Genomic DNA, 17500 nt, shown 5'->3' with positions numbered 1-17500 from the left:
ATATTAAGGTAAACTGATGAATGCGAATGAAGGTAAATGAATGCAAATGAACGTGAATGAATGTAAATGAAGGTATCTCAAGGTAAATGAACGTTAATGAACGGCAGGTACAAAACACAGGTCACATGTCACAGGTCATTATTTTACCAATACAGAAAGTATTCTAAACATTCATAAAAGCTAACCTTAGGCCTAAAAACTTTTGTTAGACCTAATTAGGCCTAAGGTTAGCTTTTATGAATGTTTAGGATACTTTCTGTTATGGTAACACAATGACCTGTGACCTCTGCCTTGTTACCTGCAGCTGTGTTTTGTACCTGCCGGTGATTGAAGGTAAATGAACGTGATTGAAGGGTCGATTGAAGGTAGATGAAGGTAATTGAACGTGAATGAAAGTCATTTGGAAGTGAATGAAGGTATAATAAGGTAAATGAACATGAATGAAGGATATGACGGTAAATGAACGTGATTGAAGGTAGATGAAGGTAGATGGCGGTAATTGAAGGTAATTGAACGTAATTGAAGGTAGATAAAGATATATGAGGGAAAGTGAAAACCAACCCACGTTACTGAGACGACACGACAGTTTGGGCAAAATGAGTTTATTTAACAGTGCTACAATACTGAACCGATCACTGGACAATAAACCAAAAACGCCAAAAACCAAAAACGTAACTAAGAGAAGCTTAAAATGTATTAGGGTGGGAGTGGCGGGGACCGGGGAAGAGCTTACCCTCGTCTCCGGATCTAGAGGAAAGATGAGCCACTAAGATCCTTATGCTTGATTACAGGAGACATTCGATATCTCTTTCACTAGTTAAATAACCATCATTCATCAATGATTTCTCAATGATTGTTTCGAGTCTTAGGGTCTCCGTCCCCTTAGCGGCCTTTGTTTTCAAGACACAGACGACACCATAAATTGGTTAATAATCGACTCTTATTGAACGAATCAGTGATACCAGGTCGTGGAGTGCTTGGGCGAATCATCCTCGCAATTTCCAAGGGTGGTTGTCACAGGATCCGCTCTGCTCATTGAAGCCACACAAGGTCCCAAAGCCATGGATACAGACGAACTCTTGGACGAAATAGGAAGCTTTCGATTCTTTCAAAAGCGTAATGTTTTACTTCTGGGACTTATCGTTTTTATGCTAACTTTTCAAACAGTATCTATGGTTTTCATTGGAGGCGAACCAACATGGCGGTGCACCCAAAACAGTACGGTTTGCACTCGAAACGGAACGATCAGTGCGGATGATTACTATTATAAAGCTAGATGTAACATGAGTTCGGAAGACTGGGAATTTACGACAGAGTTCACTTCTATTGTAACGGAGGTGGGTTTCTATTGTAACGGAGGTGGCGTAGTCCTATCCGAGGGTAACCTGCGATCAGGCGTACTTTTCCTTAGACATGGTGCGAAAAGGTACCTTTTTCCGCCCTGTTTAAAGAAAAGTACGCCAGATCGCAAGTTAATCCGAGGGAGACATTAGGGTCTGCGGAAATGCGGTATCCGTTAATTTTTAGCGTGGTATTTTCGGAAATTGTAGTCTGAAAAGTTCGAAATTGCGGTGCGATCAAACCCTACGGAAAGCGGTTCTGTTTTGGTTCACGGTATTCGGTGCAGAAATTACATCACGGAATTATCAGACTTCCGGTTGCTGAAGGGGGAAATGGAAACTCTGCAACTTTCCTCCGTGGTGAGAGACGCGATTCGTTTGCTGTAGTGACAAAGGTAATCCAGGCACACAGAGCAACACGGGGAAGAAAATATAGAACATATTAATTTCAGTTCGGTATTTAACTGTTTCTGAATGTGCATGGTATCTGCCAAAGTTTGGTGTGGAAATGCGGTATTGGGCAACCCCCAATGTCCCCCTCCTATCGCTAAATGTCTACACCCTTTGACAGGACTCCTGGGACCTGTATCTCCTAAAGTGCCGCTAATTAACTTCTCGGACCCAAAAAGTGTGAAACTGCCATCTGCCTGGTTTAAAAAGCTGGTCTTTTAGTATGTTTTCCAAGATAACTAAAATTAATTTAAGGATTGTGAAAGTTGATGACTTACCTCTCCCTTCTTACTAGTAAGGACGGTGCCAACTTAATTCAATGGTATTTTTTCATGGTTTACTGAATATGCAGGAAAAGCAGATCTTAACAACCAACGATCACACCTTTCTCAAGCGGCGATTTTCACCGGCAGCCAGCGCTTAGCGACATCCCTGATCAATGAATGAAATAATAAATACAAAGTTACTTACAAATAGAAATTTGATTAACCATTTTGACCAATCGTAAGTAAGTTGTTATACATGTACCAAGTAATTCACCCAACAAACTAAAAACCCAGGGGGTGTCTTGAAAACAAAGACCCCTGAAACCCCTAAGACTCGAAAACAAAGAAAGTAACCCAAAACCATTAATTTGGCTAACCCTAGGCGTAACTAGGCCGAAAGTTGGTTTTTAGGCCCAGGGTTAGCCAAATTGAGGGTTTTGGGGTTACTTTCTTCGTTTTCGAGTCTTAGGGTCTCATGGGTCTTAGGGTCTATGTTTTCAAGACACCCAAAGCTCGGGGAGGGATTTGAACATAGCCCCAGGGAAATAGCGGGGTAAATAGATGAACAATGGAATGCAAATGACCATGAAGCATAATATAATATCACCAGTGGCATTATGTAATGCTTCATCAGCCAGAAGTTCAAGCTCTCAACATTCATGTTCTCATTGTTTACCGGTAAATCCAATGTCTCAGAATTGTCCATTTTACAGTTGTGTGCCTATGAATGAAAGTGAGACTGGAGTTGACCTTGTTTTGATGGAAACCTCGCTTTTCTTAATATGTAAATTCTTACTAATTAGCATGAAAATTAACAACATCAATAACATAAGAAAAGGAGGGAGGTTTGTATCATAACAAGGTCAACACCAGCCTTACTTTCATTTAAAGGCCAGGTGACTAAGCACACAACTGTAAAGAGGTCTATAATTTTTAGCTAAGTCGACCTTGATGGAACATGGCTCTTGTGAAGGGTCTTTGTTCTTCCTTGATATCTACCACTTGGAGAAAACCTTAAACGCCCACTTTGCTGCGTTCCTGCTAGCCTTCGGAAAGCAGTCTTCTAAGTCTTTTTTCTCTTGCTCGTCCATCTTTGGCGGCCTAAACTGTTGTTTTGGAGGCGTACTGTCCTTGGTTTAAGAGCCCTCAAAACACTAAACCAGAGCATTTTTATGCTTGCTGGCCAACATGAATAAAATTTTTATACATTGCTGAATTACATTAATTTGTATAATACCAGTACCTCTAGACACAATAATAAGGATATATTTAAAATATAGAAATTCTTTAATATTGTTATTGGTCATTGTTGAGTTGGAACCAACTAAAATTTGATCTATGTACTTTGAAAACTTCCAGGCTGATTTGCCTTGAATATTTAATAACTTGGCATAGCTTTTAAGTGGGATGTTGGGCAGCTCCATTAGACAATGCTGGCACGGTGAGAGAAAGAGTCATGGACTGCTAATGTGACTTAAAACACATTAGTTCAAATCTTAGATCTTCTCCCAAGTTGTATAATTATCATTGGTTTGGTATTTTGAAAACAAGGCATAGTACTGTTAGGATCTGAAAGACATAAACAAAGGGACTTAATAAGGTGACTTACTAGTACAGTTTCAGAAGAAAAAGATCAACATTTTGATATCTGTGAAATTAAAGCAACGGGATGTCTCTTCCGAAGTGTAAGTCACTGCAATTGATGTAAAATGTAATTTTACCTAAAAAAATAAATGGAAATCAGGGGAAATGCTAAATATAGTGACCGAACTCCTGGAGGAAGGGGGGGGGGGGGACTGGAAACTATACTTTCTCAAAAGCTAGCCATACGACTCCACCTTAAAGTTTTAGTATTTCCTTAGTTAAATCTGTGAGACAGGTTTTTTGCAAATGGCAAAAACATTGATTTTCGTCTATTTTGATAATAACTGAAAAACTGTCTGATAGATCTTTTAAAAAAATGTTGTTGTCTTCATATTGTTTATTAATTCCCAAAATTTTGACCCTGGTCGTACGGCTAGGTTTTGAGCAAAAGGCCTTTGAAGTGTCTAGTTTCCAGTCCCCATCCAGGAGCTTGGTCACTATTTCTTGACTTATCTAAAGCTTTTGATACTGTTAATCACAGTATTCTACTTGGTAAACTTGAGCATTATGGGATCTGTGGACTGGCCCTTGATTTGGTCAAGAGCTATCTTTGCAACAGGTTACAGTATGTTGAATTCAATGGCATTTCATCCTCTTATAAGGAAATCTTGTGTGGTGTACCTCAGGGGTCAGACCTTGGTCCTTTATGTCATCTTTCGAATCTTTATGACCTTGTCTTATTTGCTGATGGTACAAATCTATTTTTCTCACATAATGATATCCAGACTTATCCAGACTATAAATTTTGAAATGCTTGAGTTATCTGACTGGTTTAAAGCAAATAAGTTGTCTCTAAATGTTAAGAAATCAAACTATGTAATCTTCAAACCAAGGCAAAGAAGAGAAGAATTTGATTTAAATATTGAAATTAATGGTCACAACATGACCCGCGTTAAGGAAGTTACTTTTCTTGGTGTTATTTTGGATGGAAACCTTTCATGGAAACCACATATCTCACATATTGCTTGCAAAATTGCTAGATCTATTGGTATTATTGGTAGATCAAGTCCTTGTCTTACTAAGCTTGCCTTGAAAACGTAGTATTATTCGTTAGTTTACCCTTATTTTCAATATTGTATTATAGTTTGGGGTTCAACATACCCTACTAACCTTAATCGTCTTTTTTTGCTACAAAAGCGTATTGTTAGAATTGTTAATAAGAAGCCTTTTGATGTGCATACTGATCCAATATTTAGAGATTTAAAATGCCTTAAGTATGTAGATATTTATTCTTTGCACCTAGGTAAACTTATGTATTCTTATAATAATAACTTACTTCCTCCCTCTTTTAGCAATTTTTTTACGTATGAATCAGGTTCATAACTATAATACTCGTGGTTCTAACCGATTCTATATCCCATTTTGCCGTACTAATAGAAGGAAATTTTCCATCATTTACCAAGGCCCAGTCTTCTTCAATAAGTTATGCTCTGACATTCGAAATGCTCATTCATTATATTATTTTCAGTCTTAAAACGTATTTCTTGTCGTGTTATTAATCAGATTCTGATGTCTTCCCCTTCTTGTTCTTGTTACTAGTGTAAAATAAGGAAAATATCTTGTTATGTGTAATGGTAATTTAATTAATTAAGCAGTCTCTGTAGTCCATGAATCCATGTAAGCTCTTTCTGATTTCTATTCTTTTATGTAACGAGGGGGCCCAGGTCCTATAAGCTCCATGGTTTCTTCTGGGCTCCCTTGCCATGTAATAATTTCTTTTTTTTTTATTAAACTTGGTAACGTATTGCGGCTAAATAAAAACTGAACTGAACTGATTTAGCATTTTCCCCTGATCTGCATTTATTTTTTAGGTAAAATTATAATTTACATCAATTGTAGTGATGTCAACACTTCAGAAGAGACATCCTGTTGCTTTAATTTCACAGATTTCAAAATCTTGATCTTTTTCTTCAGAAAACTGTAGTAATTAAGCCACCTTAATGTGACACTTTATAAGATAGTGTTGCAATATATTGATTCGTTAGTAGGTCTATCAAAAGTTGAGCATCTGAATGTGTTCATTGTTAATAATTAAAGTAACCTCATATATATAGCTGACCAAAAATTTAATGTGTGAACGTAAAGATGAACTTTTATGATTACATTGACTTATTTTCTCTTTCCAGTGGAACCTAATATGTGGAAAAGAATACTATGCCAGTTTATCTCAATCAATTCTGTTTATTGGTTGGATTCCTGGAGCATTCATTATTGGCAGACTGTCAGACAAGTTTGGTCGCAAACGCCTCCTGTTTCCGGCAGTATTTTGTGTTGTTTCTGCATCTTTTGCAAGCTCCTTTGTATCTGTTTTATGGTAAAAGCTCTATTTACAAATTAATAATAGTGGTTTTCTTAATTATTTTTACATCGTGTGGATATGGGTAACTGGAGCAAAGGTTTGCAGTGAGTGTAACGATGATGAGTTTGACAACCACTGTGAAGATGGGGCATTACTAAACCACAAAACAGCGAGACACTGAAACACTGAAATGCTGAAACAGCAAAACAAAACACTAAAACACCATGTATGACCCCACCATACACTGAATACTAACCGACAAAGGTTGGATTTGAGATTACAGCATGTAAATATCGTTTTAGGCCTAATTAGACCTGAAACATTATTGCTCCTAATTCATTGAGGTTAAGATTAGGATTCAGATTAACACTGAGATTATAGGAGCAATAACTTTTTATAATTAGGCCTAAAACGATGTTTAATCTCAAATCCAACCTTTGTCGGTTAGTATTCAATGTATGGTGGGGTCATACATGGTGTTTTGGTGGTTCGTTTTGCTGTTTCGTTGTTTAGTAATGTGAAGATGCCAGTGACGATTCCATTTTGTGTTTTTTTGACAACATCAAGGTACCTACCTCAAATTCTGGGGCAAAGATTTGGAAGGGGAGAGGGTTTTTTTTCTAATAGAGAGGGTATGGGGGAGGGCTAACTTCAAACAACTTTCCCACGGAGAAACCAGGAAATTATGGCTGAAGCAACATTGTATTATCTTCCTTTACCTCTCAGGTTGTTCCTGTCTCTTCGAGGGATCACAGGTTTCTTTCAAGGTGGTGTTTACATTACACTATATGTTCTGACGACAGAGTTTGTCGGACCTAAGCATCGTGGTATTGCAGGGACCCTTGTGTGGATGTTTTACGCAAGTTCTCTTATGGTGCTGAGTGGATTAGCATATGGAGTGCGGGACTGGAGAATTCTGTCTATTGTGATATCAGCACCCGCATTTCCTCTGCTGCTTTTTTGGTGGTTAGTGTGGTCCTCCTTCACCTTTTGCAGTCTTAGAAATCAAATGAAGTTTAATCAATGTGGTAGGTACATCAACTCAGATTGCTCAACTTGGATTGAGTATAAAAGGGTTTTCTAAACCAGAACTATTCTATGTTTGCCCCAATTTCTCCAAAGTTAGCTTAAAGATTACGGCTGGGGTGATTTCTTGAAGGCTTAATCTTTTTTTTTTTGTCGATCCGAGGTGAGCAATCCGAGTTGATCCAGTTTGACTTTTTTACCTGACTTTTAACAATAAGCAAGATTGTTATCAGCAATGCAAAAGAAAATATAATAATAATACTCTTTATTTTTTCTCAGTGCGTGAGTGGGCAGAATTCAACAAATACTGCTGCAATCTGATTTGTTCTGGGAATCACAGGGCGGAATTTTCTCATCCGGCCCGCTCACGGGGGCTGGAATCCTAGCCTTGGTTGTGTGAGCTTGTGTGATGACCTTAATTTCCATTTTTTTTACATACAGAAGTTACCTTTTATTAGACAAGAGGTTTGGAAATAGAATTCAAGTAAAAATATTTCTCTTTGAAACATTCAGTTTGTAAGTCACTTTAATACTTAACATTTGCTATCAAGCATGGTGCTAGTCAACAATAAAAAACGTGATTTTAGAGAGGAAGGGAGAGAGGAAAAAAAAAAGAAGTTATTTACCAGCTAAGGGTCGGTCCATATAGTGAAAAACTGTGACCTTCGCTTTGCTATAGAGACCTCTCAGCTGGCAAGTACGGTAACATATGTTTATTCCATTATTTATTAGCTGTATATTTGAACATCAGATGTTAAAAGACTTTCAAAGGGCATGGACCTCCCAGATAAGGAAGCAAAAAAGCCTGAAAAATCTCAAGGATTGTCCAGCTGTGCAGCTGTGTGGTTGACATTTGCTGGAACTGTCAGTAAATGCTTCTCTTGATTTTTCAAGGTGGGTTCCTGAGTCCTGTCGATGGCTGCTTGTTCATAACAAAGGCAAAGAAGCCCGGAAGGTGTTTTTGTCAATTGCTAAAGTAAATAAGGCCAAGCTATCTGATGACAAACTTCTTGACCTGGAAAGCAAGGTAGAAACTGTACATGAGGGTGGCATTCTGGATCTGGTTCGTACTAGACAACAGCTTGTTAAGACACTAATACTTTGGTTTACTTGGTAAGTTTTGGAGTGGCTAAATTTTAGAAAGAACTTGGTTAATCAACATATTGCATTACTGCCTGTAAGTTTAATAGCTGACCTGTACTGTATTTTGTGGCCTGCAATAAATATAATTTTTTGTATCAAATCATATGAGCTGGAAAAGAACAAAGAGTACAAACGTCTAGTTAGTTGCAGTAAAACAAGGGTTGTAAAATCAAATCATTTGAACACACTGTGAGTCAAGAGTGCCATTCTCTGGAATTCAGCCTGTTGGCCAATTATAGGAGGTGCGTGATCTGAGAGATGCTACTATGGATTTCACTGTAGCTTGAGATGTCATGATATTTGAAAGGGGATCAACTAACACATCCATTGCCAACAATACATGTGTGGGGTCTTAAAGTGCAATGCGCCTTATTGTGGCCACCCAACAAACTTTCACATTTGACAATTTACGTGTAAATACGTCAACTCAACAACCCATGCAACAGTGTTCAACTTACAACTTGTCAACTTTGCAAGGAGGAGTGACTGTCAATCAAATTCACACATCCTGATTGTCGGACAATTTGTAAAAAGCTTTGTTAGGTGGCCACGGTAAGGCACGTTGCACTGTAAATGTCCCACTGAGTTTATAAACATTGAAAGCTGATGTGAGTGGTACCCACAGTTTTAAACCCTTATCCAATCATACTGAAAGGTCTAAGCATTTAGCAAACACCTGTACCTTTTCCATTTGTATGATAAGGAAAACGATATTGGCTGACTTTTACATTCTTTCTGACTTTCCACATTTTCATCTTTTTTTAAAATAATGTACCCCAGTAGCTGAGGCAGCATCAAATTTTGTTATAAATCCACCATTGCAACTGATTGTGACAAATTCATACACTTTTTTCATAATTTTTGGCAGAAAACTCAAGACTTGATATAAACATCATTTTAGCAACATAATAGGATGGAATTGTCTATTATATATTATAATAAAACACAATTTTTAAACAATATTCCTTTTTTCTACAGGTTTACAAATTCCATGGTGTATTATGGAGTCCTGCTGAGTGTTGGAGTGTTGGGTGGAAGTTTGTACCTAAACTTTTTCCTTACCACCGTCATAGATATTCCAAGTAATTTCTTTGCGATTTGGTTCATGAGTTGGTAATTATCGAAATAAGGTCAATTCAGTTAAACTCAAAGTATTGAGTCCTCCCTATTACAGCCAGATTTATCCATGTTCTTGCAGGTGTGTCAATATTGGAAGAGCCCAACAAGTAGCTAATCCCTTGAGTTTCAATTTCGATTGCCACAATACCTTTACCATCATTACTATCACTATAATTATGTCCACAAGTGACATTCTTATGGCACTGGTTTGTTACTACACTGTACACTGGGTTGTTTGCCACCTGTAGACATCGATCACTTGAACCAAAACTCAACACACTGAACACACACAAAAAAAATCACGTCTTCTCAATGTCAGATTTTCTGTCACGCACCACTGATTAATGCAACATACAAGAGTGGAAGGCACACTACAATCATCATCATCATCGGCAGCAGCATAAATGTCAACATTACCATCCTCATTTCCGTCTGCCATCGTTATAAGTTTAATGTTCTCAATATTTTTTGTTGTTTTTCAGGGAGAGAAGGATTTTCTTTAACAATTTCTACGGGAGAAAGAGAGCATTGATTCTTTGCCTGGTTTTGGCAGCAGTTTTCTGTCTTATTTATTCCACGATCATTCCCTCTTCTGGTGCAGACAAAGGTACAGCACACACACACAGACACCTGTAGCTGTTTACTCTTAACTGACTATAAAGCATCACAGTTAAGAGCAACTTAAGGAGTGTTAAAAAAAGCCTGAAATTTTTCAGGCTTGAACGGAACTCAAACCGAAAATGGCCTGTAAAGTTTCGGGACTTCGAGAAACGGGCCCCTGGTTAGTTGTTAGCTCATACTAAATTCTGTATAAGTGAAAGAATGATTGTCAAATATATGAAAGACATCTACTTTGAACTGCACTTTTTTAAACTTTAAGCGAGAGTGATCATTACAGTCGAGAGCACATTTAGCAGTTACAATGGAGCCTGAAAAAAGCCTGAATATTGATATATCAAACTCGGCCTATTGCTTCATCTTTAATAAGGCTGAGTGGAGTCAGGGTGACTTAGTGGTTATCAACTGTGCCTCCCACCTCTGCGACCCAGGTTCAACCCTGGCCTTGAGGTCACATGTGGGCAGAGTTTCAGTCAATCTCAATCTGACTCCAAGGGTTTTTCTCCAGGTAAAGCAGTTTTCCTCCCTCATCAAAATTGACTCTGGATCAATAACATCTGGGCGGATACCCTCGTATAGGGATAACCTCTGGTATCTCTCCCTTTCATTGTATTGAATGAATAAAGTTGGTATTATTATTATTATTATTATTGTTATAGTATTATTATTATAAGGCCAGGGGGGTAGGGAGGTGGCACTTTGTTGAATAAGAATTTATCGATGTCCGGGAACATGCGCAGAGTTTAATAAATATGTCTTGTTGAATGAAAATATTTTTGTTGAAGTTGAATCAATATAGATTGTTGCATACGAATATGCATAAATTTGTTGAATTTTGCAACAAACAGCCAACCATACTGAACAGGACTTGAACCCTTGACTGGCTTCCTCAATGCACCTCCTGAACTTGTTCTTATTGCAATTATCCTTCTCGCATAGTGTCACTACAACAGCAATTCAAAGTAAGTAACTGTTGAATACCCTGGTGACTTTTGCAAGGCTCTTTCTCCCTGCTTTTCATGACCCAGACTTCCTCATCCCCAGCCCTCCCCTCTTTTGTACAATTTTTATTTATTTTATTTTTTTATTATTATTTCTATTTCATTACAAAGCACTACTTACAATTTCTTACAATTGCTTGTACACTTACACATGGCACGGTTTACCTTTCACCAACCTTTTCTTCCACCGCTGTCTTAATATTTATTTAAACGATGTATAGCTCAGACATTATGTTTCAGTAATCATTTACCTCCAGAGTGTTTTCTTAAATAAGTGTTTTTCTTCTTTTGACAGCCTTTACGAACTATGATTACTAATTATACGAACGCGTCAACTAAATTACTATGATTACATAACAATTGTTATGATTACTATTAATTATACGGACACGTCAACCAAATAAGCTGCAAACAAGTTCTCCTTTTCGCTCTTTCTTTTTAAATTTTTTTTTTTCGGAAATACCTTTGAAGATATGCATTCGGCGTACAGGTTTCTTCCGATTATTCTCAATAATCTACGTGATTACTTTCAATGTGATTACTTTTCAGTGTAATTTTAAGGCCTGGCCAAACGCTCGCAACATTTCAACGCAACATCTTGCAACATTGTTGCATGAAGTTGCGACGTGTGTTAAATGGACTGGCCAAACGCACGCAACATATCGCAATAGGGTGGCCAAACGTACGCAACATGTTGTGCCCAACAATGTTGCATGATGTTGCGTTGAAATGTTGCGAGCGTTTGGCCAGGCCTTAACAACAGTTCTACGCCCCAAAAACACTGTATGAAGTTTCATTCGCCCATAAATGCCCTTGTCCTCGATTTAGGTGACCTGACTTAGACCAAACAAAGGTTTGAGAGAGAAAAGAGGAAACTCTCAATGCTTTCAGAAGATTCCCGTCAAGAAGTTAAGCAATAGATAGTAGTTTATTAAGAACTCTCTTGCAGTAAAAAAAAACTGAATTAACGAGCTAGGATTTACAAGTGTAATACTAGTACTAATAAAATTAACATCTAATAATTACAATAATAATAATAATAATAATAGAATCATCAATTAATAACACTAATTGAAATATCTAAACGTGAAGAAGTTCTCCGCTCTCTTCGTCCTACAAGCTATAGTATTCTTAAAAAGGTGTTTTTGCGAGTTACGCCTTAGATTTTACTTAGGCTCATTCAGGAGTGGACTAGGTAACAGATGATGTAAAGTATGGCTAGGAGACTTCATTTGAGTCATATATTTGTTACACAAGTAGTCTTTTCTATTGTCCAAGCTATCTAATTCACCTAACTGGGCCCCTGCTGGCGATTCAGGGTAGATTATCATTCTCGTTACCAGAGCCTCGGGTCGACCCAAGGCTCTGGGAATCGCTATGTAGGAGAACATGTTCTTATAGCCAAAAATTGGCTATTTGAACCTTACGGCGCCTGCTCACTCCTCGTGCTAACATGAATGCACCAATTAGAGACGCTTTTGATTGTTCGTCACGAAAACCAATGAGAAAACACTTTGTTTCAGGGTTTCCCAGCGCTCTTCTCTCCCTCAGTCAAGAGAAGAGCTCTGGGGTCGAGATTGGGTAGATTATATAGAGTGCCCTTTTTCGCTCTATGGCATTGGAAAGGTAGACGGGAATGGCCTGCCAAAATACGTCTGTTCCATAGTGGTGTTGGAATTTAGCCAGCCAAAAAATACAACCCCCCCCCTCTCCTGGCCTATCCCTAAAAAGTTTCGAAATGTTGTAAGTTATCTTCCCTGACGCTTTTACATGCGACGCTTTTACCTGCCATGCGACGCTTTTACCTGCCATGATTCAGGGGCACCCAACAAGCCATTTTTTCAAAATTCAACAAAAGCTAACATGGCCATAAAATAAATCAAAAACTAGCCATTTTGGAGCAATTTCTCTACCTGCTGGGAAGTTGTTCATCTGTTCCGCACTCCCAGCAGAAGCAGACCAGAAATTCCGTCTAGCAGCAGGGCCGGGCCAAAATGGGCGTGGCAACAGGCTTCGCATTTACCCTTCAGTGGGGGTGGGGAAGGGGCAGAAGCGAAGGGTACATAGACTACAAATAACCCTCACAATTATTTTTTTGTCCTTAGAGAGGCGGAAGCGCGAGCAGATTGAAAACAATTTGCCAGCACAACTAAAATCTTTTTCCCAGCGACTTCCCAATACGTGTACCGTCTTTTTCCAGCCAGCAGATACACACATCCGGAACACCTATTTTGCGGAACACCGTCGTTGGGTGTCCCTGATAATAGGCACGCTTTTGAAACCCTTGTTCTCGGTTGCCCAGTATCATTACAGTCTGTTATTTAATAGTTAATACGAGTTTTCTTCCCTTGACACTTTTAGGTGCTGAGGCGGTGCGTATCTTTTTGGCAGTGCTTGGAAAATTCTTCATCAACGCATCTTTTAGTACAATTTATGTGTTCTCAGTCGAACTTCTTCCAACTGTGATCAGGTTTGTAGAGAATTTAAATGCTCATGTCGCATTTCTAGCCAGCGGGACAATGGATCCGTTGAAAGATCGCAATTTGAATTCAGTGTGAACAACTTCATCGATAACATCAGCAAAAAAAAAAGACTCGCTTAAAAAATAATTGATCATCTCATATCCAACAAACTGGAGTGGAATAACTGTTTCATTAAAAATGCCCCAGAAGAAGAGACCATCTTATCTCCTTTTCGTTTTGAGCCGACGCGTACGCCTACCATATTTGCAGAGAATGGAATATGTATAGGAAAGGAAAGGAAAGAAATTTTATTTAAGTGTCTCGTCGTTCTAACCCTGGAGCACTAATTGGGGACACTGTAAACTGAAATCAACAATCAACGCAAATCAAGTGAAATGTTGGTTTTTGGGGAGAGGGGAAACCGGAGTACCCGGGGAAAAACCTCTCGGTGCAGAGAAGAGAACCAGGAGGGTGGGAGGCGAGTGCTCTCACTACTGCGTCATCCCTGCATTTCGTGATTTATGGGCACGAGTGATGTTTTGAAAGTTCTCAAAATCAATCAATTAGAGAACTTTCAAAGCATCACGAGTGGCCATAAATCACGAAATGCGCGAGCAAGTTCTTACGATTTTTCATTTACTGGGTTGCCATGTGGCAATCCAGTCGAAATCTGCGTCGCATTTCCTCGTTTGTTCCTGTGTCGGAAATCGGAAAGGTTGCGCAATAGTGTCCTTCCTTTCACTCCCTTGCTAAGTATCGTCCTTGTCTCTAGAGTCTTCTGCATTAGTCTGTGGTAGGTTTCGGAGGGTAGTAAAAAGGCTTAGATTTTATCCGGTAGACACAATAGAAGAGATTTTGTCTATAACTTCTCTATAAAACATTGCGATAAAATATTAAACATCATTAAAAAACGGTTAAAAAAAGGTCTAAAATGCGACGTTTCGACTTACGTCATTATCAAGCAATGAAAATAAAAACGAACTCGAATATATAGTAAAATTAATGCGTGAAGTTATGCTGTTTACCCTAGAGACACAATCAAGTAAAGAGCTCAGCTCGAATGGAGTCCTCTTGAGTATTGAGTGAAGGCTTAAGTTCCTTAATGAAAAACATTTCATACAAAAGACAATCAAACTTAGTTGGGCATTTCTTAAGAATAGAGAAATGACTGCGAAAACTAGAGGTGTCAATACCACCCATGGATAACCTAATTTTAGACCTTTTTTAAACCGATTTGTAACCATGTTTAATATTTTATCGTAATGTCTTATAGTGAAGTTAGACAGAATAAAATATTTAATTAATCTGCAATGGCGGCGAAGTCGATGTAAGGCGAATGGTGTTTATTGGATCTTTTAACAAAATGCACCCTTATGGAGCTCAAGAATGGAACGACAATTCGATAAACAAAACAAGCGGTGAAAAATGAACATCTGGAATCATCAAAGCGACGAATAATGGACTTCGAAAGGAGTAGCTTGCGTAGCTGACGGTATTGTTTGCGCGGAGAATGGGGATGGGCGCTGTAAAATACCGCCTGCCGGAGAACTTTGAATCCAATGACGGACAGCCAATCAGAGTAAAGCTGTAATGCGACACCAAGTTGTATATTACAAGTGTCAATAATTTGGCGCAAAACAAATGAGCAGCATGCACGGAAGATAGTAAACACAGATGTTAATTTGCAAAGCATGGAAAGGGTAGATACATCAAAGAAGCCAGTAAAATGAGAAAGACTGTCAAGTAAATCCGCGAACGATTGCTGTAGATTATGTGGATGTAATCTGAAATTGCAATCCGGAGATTATTAAAAAACACCCTTTCGAATATCGACCGAAAGATGGTTAAATCAAGGGAGAGAGTGAATGAACCACCACCGATCGACGATGCAACCGAGAGAATCATCACACCTCAAGCCAAGAACTCTCTAGCGGAATGTCGATTAAGTATCCTATTAAACTACTCAAGTAAGCTGAAATTTGGTGTCCATTATGGATATTGTCCCTCAAAGGTGCCTATAAGGACTGTAATGTTTCAGATTCATCAGAGAGTAAATTGAAGGCGAAAATTTCTCTTGCTCTGTCGACCGCAGTATCTGCAAAACGATCACAAGCAACGTTTTTGTTGACAATATTTATTCCTTCGGCGAAGTGAAGATCGTGTATATCAAGTGTGGGTAGAATAACCATAACATCTGTGCCGGAAAGCAACTCCGCCTTCGCAGCCGACTCCTACTCTTCTTGAGCAAAATTTCCCGTTCTTTTTTAATGTTTGGATAAGCAAGAGCTTTTGATATACTGCCATTGATGGTCGACGTTACTGATTTTCCTTCACAGAAGGGACAAACTTGACGAAGGTCTCAAGTAACATTTGATTGACGGGTTCTTGATATCAACCAATCAGGAATTTCCGTCTGCTCAGTTACCAAGATATTAAAAAAAAAACCCATAGTTTTCGGGCAGGCGGTATTTCATAGCGCCCATCCCCATTCTCTGCGCGGCATTTGCCTCTCGCGCCAACAATATTGCCATCTACCCAGGCTACGACAGGAGCTCATTATAATTGCATCTTTCGATCAGCCGTCGAGCAGTGATCTGTATTTCTAAATATTTTTATTGACTGTGCTGTTATGTACAACACTGAAATCAAGTGGCAAATTCTGTGTTAACTTTGTCTGGTTGGATATGGGTTTAACAAACTGATTCAAGGAATCGAACACCTTGAATGCATCTGTGTTCATTCAAGTCCGATCTCAGTTGTCTGGCTATGTACAGTCATTTGCACTCAACTCTGCACAGTCTTCAGCCTAAAAAAAATATAATGGGAAATGTGGCTAATTCTTGACAGTTAAGAATTCTTTGAAAGAAAGTGTGTTGTCTGTTTTATGCTTCATTATCCAAGAAAAATGAAAAGGATTTAATCCTGAACTCCGGTGAGAAATTTAATTAGTTGCGTATGCTTTTTGACACGGAGTGTGTTGCTTGTTTGCACGCACAGAATGAAATAGGAAGGTTTTGTAAATATGAACTAATTTGCATACGTGGGTTGAAATTGATGCGAGCGCAGTGTTTATAACGATGACAAGAATTCGTGGTGTTTGGTCATTCTGGTGTAAAATGAAGTTAATTTGGGAAGGCAGCAATATTTCTTTACGCTTATCTACTGCGCATTTAGGTGAATTTTTACGCTCTTTACCAAATGTTATTTATGCAACAATTTTTTACAAACAAGAAGCTATTTTTAAAAATAGTGTTTCGTTTCCGGACTGATAATTTGTTTTGGTGTTTGGGAATGAGTACGAACATTTGAGGAGGACAAACACGTATCAAAGGCAACCCAGTTTACGCTCACGGAGCGTCTAGTTATTACTCAATAGCTGTGTCCATAGCAACTTTATAACCTGTTTTGCTCTCTAGAATCTATTTATGCATTCGTCATTAACCAATCAGAAACGCGATACTTTGTTGAGTATATAATAGTAGCTCATATACCATGATTACTAAGTCGATTAAAACTTTTGATTTTCACATCTCCGTCACCCTCGACATCGTGAGCGAAGTATCCCAGTGTGACTAGTATGATTGGGATGAACGACCCTGAATTAATGATGCAGGAAGTCTACTACTCTTTGACACGCTTTGGCCTCGAGGAGTTTATTTTAAGTTAAAACCGTCACTTCAAAATATAAGTTTGCGCTTTCCATGCCTACAAAGTGTAAGAAGTTGTTCTTGCGTATGTTGTAAATCTTTTTCTGTTTATTGTGTTTTGAAGGAACGTTGGTATGGGCAGCATGGCGGTTTTTGATCAGAGCGGAGCAAGTGTTGCTCCATTTCTAGTCTTACTGGTAAGTTTGTAGATCGTAGAAATTAATAGATAATCACCGCTTGTTAACCGGTTTTGAGGATGATGTTCTTCCAACCTTTCTGTAATCGAAGCGCGCCATGAGACCGGCAAAGGGTACCCATCCTTACTCGCCAGATGCAACATTGTATCTCCTTACGATAGTTGAGGGAAAAGTTTTGCTGTCTAGGAATCTGCGTTGCTGGTGCGTGACCTCATTTAAATGAGCCAACCGGCTTGGTCCCACACAAATATCGCACTTATAGGAAGCTGTTTTTAATGTTGACCGACA

At 38.6% G+C, this 17500-nt stretch overlaps 1 protein-coding gene across 1 annotated transcript in view; it reads left to right on the top strand.

Annotated features, from left to right (window-relative positions):
- The first annotated feature begins 749 nt into the window (after nt 1-749).
- Nucleotides 750-17500, top strand: part of LOC137967430 (uncharacterized) — a 17471-nt gene continuing 720 nt past the window's right edge. Inside the window, exons 1-8 of the mRNA XM_068813952.1 lie at nt 750-1337; nt 5827-6014; nt 6726-6965; nt 7920-8138; nt 9147-9281; nt 9770-9894; nt 13268-13376; nt 17140-17212. Coding sequence (XP_068670053.1) covers nt 1062-1337; nt 5827-6014; nt 6726-6965; nt 7920-8138; nt 9147-9281; nt 9770-9894; nt 13268-13376; nt 17140-17212 — 1365 coding nt within the window. The 5' untranslated portion in view covers nt 750-1061. The remainder of the gene's footprint in view (nt 1338-5826; nt 6015-6725; nt 6966-7919; nt 8139-9146; nt 9282-9769; nt 9895-13267; nt 13377-17139; nt 17213-17500) is intronic.

Source organism: Montipora foliosa, chromosome 8 (assembly GCF_036669935.1).
Source record: "Montipora foliosa isolate CH-2021 chromosome 8, ASM3666993v2, whole genome shotgun sequence".
Lineage (NCBI taxonomy): Eukaryota > Metazoa > Cnidaria > Anthozoa > Scleractinia > Acroporidae > Montipora > Montipora foliosa.
The sequence above is the reverse complement of the archived record's forward strand: the minus strand, read 5'-3'. Positions and strand labels throughout refer to the sequence as shown.